The sequence below is a fragment of the Mastomys coucha genome, unplaced genomic scaffold (genome assembly GCF_008632895.1).
Source record: "Mastomys coucha isolate ucsf_1 unplaced genomic scaffold, UCSF_Mcou_1 pScaffold12, whole genome shotgun sequence".
In the NCBI taxonomy this organism is placed as follows: Eukaryota; Metazoa; Chordata; class Mammalia; order Rodentia; family Muridae; genus Mastomys; species Mastomys coucha.
Window position 1 is genome coordinate 11,466,226 of NW_022196894.1, and position 9,107 is coordinate 11,475,332.

Here is a 9,107-nt window from a genome sequence, read left to right on the forward strand (position 1 = left end):
GTATCCACTCCTCTATTGAGGGACATCTGGGTTGTTTCCAGGTTCTGGCTATTATAAATAAGGCTGCTGTGAACACGGTGGAGCATGTGTCCTTATTACATGTTGCAGTATCTTTTGGATATACACCCAGGAGTGGTATAGCTGGGTCCTCCAGTAGTACTATGTCCAATTTCCAGAGTCCAATACCAAAAATTATATTCTATTCTTATAGTCCTTCACTGAGGAGTGGAGCCTTACGAGGCTCTCCTCATGAATAACAAAATGGTGGCGGTCCAGTTTTATGGTGGTCTTGTGTAGGTAATCACAACATTCATAAATGTGGGCAAATGATTGTATACTCCATTTTACAGAATTCACATGAAGCTTCTGCCTCTCTCCTCCAAAGCAGTCCCTAAACTTTGTATGGTGCAATACAGATGTCTTGCTGAGGTCTGAGCACCAGAAAGAAATACATTTGGTCTGTTGTTAGTCTGTGTATTTGACACAGATAACTGCATAAAGAAGCATCTCCGATGAGGACTGATAGATGCCCTAATGTGCAGTTATAAACATATTTAGAAAGCAACTTGACACCATGTCATTGGAGGTTCTCCAATAGGGACTACCATGTGGATTAAACACATCAGTGGTTAACTCTGAGTCACCAATAATGCATCAGCAGGTAGTATACAGATTTTTTCTAGAAACATAGTATATGTTTAACAAATACTCCTTTCTATTAAGCTACCTGAAACTTACTGGCTTTACATTAGTAACTATGGCCTAAAAGCAAAGAAAAATGTCAAAGAATCCAAGAGCAGAGGTCATTTATTTTTAGAATACCATAACTAGTAAGAAGGTAATGCTAGACTATCTCAAAATGTGGTTAGAGGAGTTCCCCTGGCAGGTACATGGCTTGGCAGAAGAAAGGATCTCACGTCAAGTTTGATGAGGGAAGTTGGACCCCAGAACATATATGGAAATAAAGAAATGTCCAAACATAGTCCATTGTCTTCTTCATAGCCCTACAAATACCTTGGCATGTGTGTATATGTGTGTATGTGCGCGCACACACACACACACACACACACACAGAGAGAGAGAGAGAGAGAGAGAGAGAGAGAGAGAGAGAGAGAGAGAGAGAGGGAAAGAGAGAGAGGTACAGAATGACAACATAATGTTGCATGTTTGGGAAGTATTTAGGGAGAATATAATAGAGACAGTTGGGTGGATTTGATCAAGATTCATTGTATAGCTGTATTAATTTGTCAAATAATAAATATCAAATGAATGAGTGATGCTAAAAAGTAGTTGCAGCCAGGCAATAGTGGTGCATGCCTTTAATCCTGAACTCTGGAGACAGAGGCTGGCAGATGGCTGTGATCTTGAGACCAGACTGGTCTATAGAGTAAGAGTTTGAGGACAGTCTGGATTACACAGAGAAATCCTGTCTTGAAAAAAACAAAAATAAAAACAGGGGAGAACATTCTCATGGTCAGTGTTACTTGCCAGAAAATGCTGTATATTTAATACATAGCTTCCTTCAGTACTGTTTTGTGTAGCCTCAAGCTGCTGTGAAATCAAAGACTATCATATCATTAACATCTCAGTTGCTAGAGTATTGTTTCAAAAATTAAATATTGCATCATATTGACAATATGTTATATATACAATAGCTTTTTAAAAAGTGAGAAAACTCCCATTCCAGTCTTCTGTCTGGTCAGCTTCTGTCTTCTAGCTTGTTAGCTCCTTTGAAGACCCCATAGTCTGAAGGCATCCCAGGAGGTCTGCTACAGCCAGGGCTACAAGTAAGGGACCCTTCCAAGTAAGCAGCTAGGAACTCCTAGGAACCCAGCAGACTTGGGAGACATCTCCAGCCCCACCCCTTGCCTGAACTCCACCCCCCCTTTGGCTTGTACCTTCTGCCAGGGTAGATCATCAGTTTGCCTCTGGATCAGGATCAGATCATCCTCTGAAGACCCCATAGTCTGAAGACCTCCCAGGAAGTCTGCTACAGTCAGAGCCACGTGTCTCTCAAGAGACCTAGAGCAACTCAGGGACACAGGAGGCAGGCTCTAGACAGAGACATCCAGGGTAGTTAACACCAGAGATAACCAGATGGTGAGAGGCAAGCACAAGACCATAAGCAACAGAAACCAATATACTTTGGCAACATCAGAACCCAGTTCTCCTACTACCAACACACCTGAAAATTAGGATGCTGACCTTAAATCTTATCTCATGAAGATAATAGAGTCCTTTAAGGAAGATATAAATAACTTACTGAAAGAAATATAGGAAGACACAACCAAACAGGTGAAGGAATTGAAGAAAGCGGCCCATGACCCCAAAATGGAAGTAGAAACAATAAAAAACACAAATGGAGCCAACACTGGAAATGGAAAACCTAGGAAAGAGGTTAGGAACTACAGATGCAAGCATCAACAATAGAACACAAGAGATAGAAGAGAGAATCTCAAGCATAGACAATACCTTAGAAGATACTGACACAGCAGTCAAAGAAAAATTCAAAACATAAAAAACTCCTAACCCAAAACATTAATGAAATCCAGGACACAACACAATAAAAAGGCCAAATCTGAGAATAATAATAGAAGAGAGTGAAAATTCCTAGCTCAAAGGGCCAGAAAACATCTTCAACAAAATCATAGAAGAAAACTTCCCTAACCTAAATAAAGAGATGGCCATAAATGTACAAGAAACCTATCAAACACCAAAGAGATTGGACCAGAAAAGAATATCTTCTTGTCAAATAATAATCAAAACACTAAATACGCAGAACAAGAAAATATTAAGAACTATAAGGGGAAAAAGGCCATGTAACATATAAAGGCAGATCACAATTAGACTATCACAATTACACTAGTCTTCTCAACAGAGACCATAAAAGCCATGCAGATGCTAAGAAAACATAAATGCCAGCCCAGGCTACTATACCCTGTAATACTCTCAATCAGCATAGATGGAGAAACCAAAATATTCCAGGACAAAACCAAATTTAAACAATATCTATCTACCAATCTAATCTAGCCCCACAGATGGTTCTTGAAGGACAATACAACAGGATACCTACACCAAAGAAAAAACAAGGTATTAATCACCTCACAAGAAAAACAAAAGGAGGGAATCACATACACATAATAGCACCTACAACAACAAACATAATAGGAAGTAATCATCTGTCTTTAATATCTCTCAATATCAACTGACTCAATTCCCCAATAAAAAGACATAAGCTAAGAGACTGGATATGCAAGAAGGATCCAGCATTTTGCTACATAAAACACACACACACACACACACACACACACACACACACACACACCTCAATGACAAAGATAATCTCTACCCACTTCAGAGTAAAAGACTGGAAAAAAGTCTTCCAAGCAAATTGTCCCAAGAAACAAGTGGAAGTTACCATTCTAATATCCAATAAAACAGACTTTTAACCAAAATTTATCAAGCAAGATGGGGAAGGATACTTCAACAAGGAAAGAAAGTATCAATTCATGAAAGAAAGTTTCAATTCCAAACATCCATTCCCCAAATGCAAGGGCACCCACATTCATAAAAGAAACTTTACTAAAGCTCAAAACACATTGAACCCCACACAATAATGGTGGGAGACCTCAACACCTCACCCTTATCAATGGACAAGTCATTGAAACAAACTAAGCAGAAACACAGTGAAACTAATAGAGATTATGAACAAAATAGATTTACCAGACATATACAGAACACTTCACTCTAAAACAAAAGAATATACCTTCTTCCCAGCACCTCATGGTACCTTCTCTCAAACTAACCATATAGTCTGTCACAAAACAAGCCTCAGTAGATAGAAGATTGAAATCATCCCATGCATCCTATCAGACCACCGAGAACTAAGGATAGATTTCAATAACAACAAAAAACAAAATATGCACACCAATGGAAACTGAACAACTCTCTACTCAATGGTAATTTGGTCAGGAAAGAAATAAAGAGAAACTAAAACCTTTTTAGAAATGAAAATGAAGGCACAACATACCCAAACTTATGGGAACGATGAAAGCATTGCGAACAGGAAAATGCATAGCATTAAGTGCCCTTGTAAAAAAGAACACACATAGTATGCACTCTCTGCTAAGTGAATATTAGCCCAGAAATTGGAATACACAGAGTACAATCCACAAACCACAAGAAACTCAAGAGGAAGGAAGACCAAAGTGTGGATACTTCATTCCTTCTTAAAAGGGGGAAAAATACCCATGGAAGGAATTGCAGAGACTAACTATGGAGCAGAGACTGAAGGAAGGACAATCCAGAGACTGCTCCACCTGGGAATCCTTCCCATATTCAATCATCAAATCCAGACACTATTGTTGATGCCGGCAAGTGCTAGCTGTCTCCTGATAGGCTCTGGCAGTACTGGAGTAATACAGAAGTAGAGGCTCACAGACATCCATTGAACTGAGTACAGGGTCCCCAATGAAGGAGCTAGAGAAAGGACCCAAGGAGGTGAAGGGTTTGCAGCCCCTTAGGATGAACAACAATATGAACTAACTAATATCCTCAGAGCTCCTGGAGACTAAATCACCAACCAGAGTTCACATGGTGGGACTAATAGCTCCAGCAGCATATGTAGGAGAGGATGGCCTACTTGGTCATCAATGGGATGAGAGGCCCTTGGCCCTGTGAAGGTTCTATGCCCCAGTGTAGGGGAATGCCAGGGCCAGGAATTGGGAAAGGGTAGGTTGGTGAGCAGTGGGTGGGGGAGGAAACAGGAATTTTTTGTTGTTTATTTTTATTTTATTTTATGTTATTTCTTTTTTTTTCAGAGGGGAAACTGGGAAAGGAGATATCATATGGCATGCAAATAAAGAGAACATCTATTAAAAAAAGAAAAAATATTTCTCCATCAAAGAAGTGCCCTTGTAAAGAAGTTGAGAGATCCTACTGTAGCAACTTAACAGCACATCTGAATGCATAGAACAAAAAGAAGAAAATAAACCCAAGAGGAGTAGATGGCAGGAAATAGTCAAATTCAGGGATGAAATCAACCAAATAGAAACAAAGAGAACGTTACAAAGAATCAACATAACCAACATCTAGCTCTTTGAGAAAATCAAAAAGATAGAGAAACCCCTAGCCAAATTAACTAAATGGCACAGAGACAGTATCCAAATTAACAAAATTAGAAATGAAAAGGTAGACATAACAATAGAAATGGAGGAAACTGAAAAAAAAAATATCAGATCCTACTACAAAAGCCTATACTCAAAAAACTTGAAAATTAAAAAAAAAAAACTTGAAAATTTAGATGAAATGGAAGATTTTTCTAGATACATATCATGTACCAAAGTTAAAACAAGAGCAAATAAACTAAACAGGCCCATATCCCCTAAGGAAACAGAAGTCATTAAAAACCTCCCACCCCCAAAAGTACAGGGCCAGATGGCTTTACTGCAAAATTCTGCCAGACATTCAAAGAAGAACTTCAAAGGACACTCCTCAAACTATTCCATACAAAAGAAACAGAAAGAACACTACCTAATTCAAAGCCAAAGTTACTCTGATTCCTAAACCACACGAAGACCCAACAAAGAGAGAGAACTTTAGACAAATTTTGCTTATGAATATAGATGCACAAATATTCAACAAAATTCTAAAAAACCAAATCTAAGAACAGGCAAAATGATCATTCACCATTATCAAGTAGGCTTCATTTCAGGGATGCAAGATTCATTCCGTATACAAAAATCCATCAACATATATAAAAAATATAAAAAAATCAATCCCTATATAAACAAACTCAGAAAAAAACGTGATCATCTCATTAGATTCTGAAAAAGCCTTTGACAAAATGCAACATCCCTTCATGTTAAAAGTATTAGAGAGATCAGGAATTCAAGGCCCATACCTAAACATCATAAAAGCAACAAACAGCAAATTAATGGCCAACATCAAGTTAAATGGAGAAATATTTGAAGCAATCTCACTAAAATCAGGGACAAGACAAGTAAGTCCATTCTCCCAGTATCTATTCAATATTGCACTTGAAGTTTTAGCCTAAAACATGAGACAAAATAGGTCAAGGGGATGCAAACTGGAAAGGAAGAAGCCAAGATATCACTATTTGCAGAAGATATGATAGTATACACAAGTGATCCCAAAACTTCTACCAGAGAACTGTAGAGCTGTAGAGCTGACCGACAACTTCAGCAAATTGGTGGGATACAAAATTAACTCAGGGGAGCGGCAGAGACCTAGCCTCCCAGGTGAGCTGCCACAGTTCCCCTCCCCGCCTTTATAGGTGCAGGGGTGCAGGCTCTAAACCTCTGGGATCATGGATACAGGCTACAAATATAAGGCCAGCCAGCCTCCAATCCCCTCTCACCCTCGGGGCTGTGGCTGCTGCAGCTGCTGCAGCTAGGGCGGCCAGGGGCTGGGGGCGGCCGGACTGCCATTGTTGAGGACTCCACACATAACCAGTGTGGGTAACCCCTCTCTCAAAGAAGCAAGAAGGAGAATGCTGCAAAAGCATGAGGTTAATTTATTAATTGTAACTGGTATACCAGGGTCAACTCTAATGGAGACCAGAGCGACCAAGAAGAAACAAGGCTCTAAGCTTTTATACCATTTCAGAACAGAGTTTTACAACTTACAAAGTTACAATTTACAACATGGGCTAGTTACACTTTATCTTGTTCTTTGTTCTTTAGTTTCTATTGACCTTTCTCCTCCAGGTTAGGATAAGACCCCTGTGACATGCAGGAGGGGTGGGAGAGATCCACTCTCCCGGGGAATGTCTCTTGGAAACTTGCATTCCTTGAGGATGGATGTTTGCTCAGTAAACTCTTCTAAAAACCCCCTTTGTCTTAAGGATAAGTGGACTTCCTTGCTGTCTGGTATCTCTGTTTTCTACATTTCTACCTCCCTTTTCCTTGGAAATATCTCAACCTTGAGATATAAGCTTATATTGCTGTGTTTCATCTCAGTTCACTCCCTGATATTGCTGTCTCAACATCATAGTTTGTATTGTGCTGACATGTTCTTTAATGAAGGTAACCAAATGATTTAATTTGCAGGAGTCAAAAGTAAGCAATAATACGAATATAACCAGTGGTCCTAGAATTGTAGAGACCAAAGTTATGAACCAAGGGGAGGAATTAAACTAAGTTTCAAACCAGCTCTTGCCTTGAGCTCAGTTTCTTAGTGTATCACGCAGACCTCTTTCTTTAAGGAATAGCAGGTCTAATCTCCTGTACTGCAGGACCACCTCTGAGTGGAAGGTCAGGAACTTTTGGAGGTCAGTCAAAGTCTTTTCTATTTTTTATATCTAAATCAATGGCAGCTCTAAACTTTCCATACGTCTTATACTGCAGGGAAATTAACAGATGCTCCTGTAGCTGCCTCTGCAGTCTCTAAGCACAGTTCCAACATAAATGCCAGGGTAACTTCTAACTCTCTTTTGTGTTACTAAGTCTCTAGTTTCAGGATTCCAGTAATCCAGTACATCTTCATAAAGGTAATATAGCAATCTAGGTACTATCTGGACCAAAACACAAAAGTCATGTTTGTTATTTAGAATCTCTAAACTTATACAGGTTGTAATCCCTGAAGCACAGACCCACTAACTGTCTAAGGGTAGGTAGGAGGAGGTATCCAGTTAGATTTTTTTTTTAATCAGAGGGTATGAAACATTACACAGATGTTGACAGGTTTGTGGGATCTGACCCACACAAAGCCCTTTGGGGCAATCTCTTGCTCATTGCCCTTTTTCTTTCAGTACGTACACTGGTCTTTAGCAAAGAATTTTCTTCTGTTGCCAGGTACTATCTTGCTAGCTCTCAAGCTTCCTAGCTTCTTTTCTTTCCTGTCCTATCTCACTTCAGCTTTTTAGACTCTTATTCTTTCTGATTCTCATGCTAGATTCTATCTTCAAAATCTTTCTTTTTAGCACTCTATCTCTTCACTATGCCCTTTTACAATCTTCTGCAACTTTTCTTTTTCTTTCTCCATTTTAAAACACTTTTTCTGCTACTTGCACTAGCTCCCTTAACAACTCATCTTGTATCTCTTCTAACTTTCATAGTCTTTCAACTCCATCAGAAATCCAGGAATGACTGAATAATAGAGAATATACAGGAAGCCTAACACAGCTTCTGAAAGTATTGACAATAAATAGAGACTGCTGAACACCTGGACAGTCCTTACTTCAAAACGCTGGAGCATCAATCTTCAACCTTCTGGCCTGTGAATGTCTGAGAACAGGAACATTAAGGACTGGCCTACTTGTCTCGGCAGATATAAGCTGTCCTTGGCCTGTGTGTCCTTTTGGACAGTATCGTCTGCAAATGAAGGGGCAACTTTTGCCTAGTGGCTGTCTTGCCACAGCTGGAGCAGCTCCGATGATGCTCAATCTCTTTGGTGAGTCTGAGAAGTGGTGCTGTCGGTCTCTAGCCAGATGAATAGATAATATCAAATGCCATATTCTGTGGATTTTTGGTGTTTTTGAAAATCAACTATCTATGTATACTACTCTGGACTTTTGTCTATAAAATACTCTCAGTTATCTTTAATTAAAATCTTGAAATTACCCTAGCAATAAACTCAGAGCCATGAATCTGCTAATTTTTCCCTAAACTCACAGATCTGTCTATAATAGCACATCTCAGATCTGTCTATAATAACAGTAAAGGAGGACTAGATCTAAGCCCTGTCTACTGAGAAAATAAAAGAACTATCTATAAGCCTACATACAACTTTTACTGAAACCAGAATTCTCTTAACTGAATACAGAAAACTTCATCTTTTGGTCTTGAAGTATGCACAACAGAACTGTATTAGCTACACTTCTCAGTCAATAAGAAAACTATTAAACACTCAATCTTAACAATAAATTCTCAATTTAAAAGCTCTTACTTATTTCTTGTATACCAATTTAAGATGAAAATGGTTTACAACACAAGCTTTAACTTTTACCAATTACTATTACAAACATAGGATACAAAACTCAAAACTAGTAATATAAATATCAAAGCAAACTTTCTGAGAATAAGCTGTATATCTGAAGAAATATTTAAATATTTGACCAAATTTTAGTCACACAATGCTTCCAATTT

General features: G+C 38.8%; 1 protein-coding gene across 1 annotated transcript in view; it reads left to right on the top strand.

The window, feature by feature from the left end:
* The window catches only part of LOC116085613 (ankyrin repeat domain-containing protein 18A-like), a 152,959-nt gene extending 147,861 nt beyond the window's left edge, over positions 1–5,098 (top strand). Inside the window, exon 19 of the mRNA XM_031363173.1 lies at positions 4,821–5,098. Within this exon, the coding sequence (XP_031219033.1) occupies positions 4,821–4,862 (42 nt within the window). The 3' untranslated portion in view covers positions 4,863–5,098. The remainder of the gene's footprint in view (positions 1–4,820) is intronic.
* Positions 5,099–9,107: the final 4,009 nt, after the last annotated feature.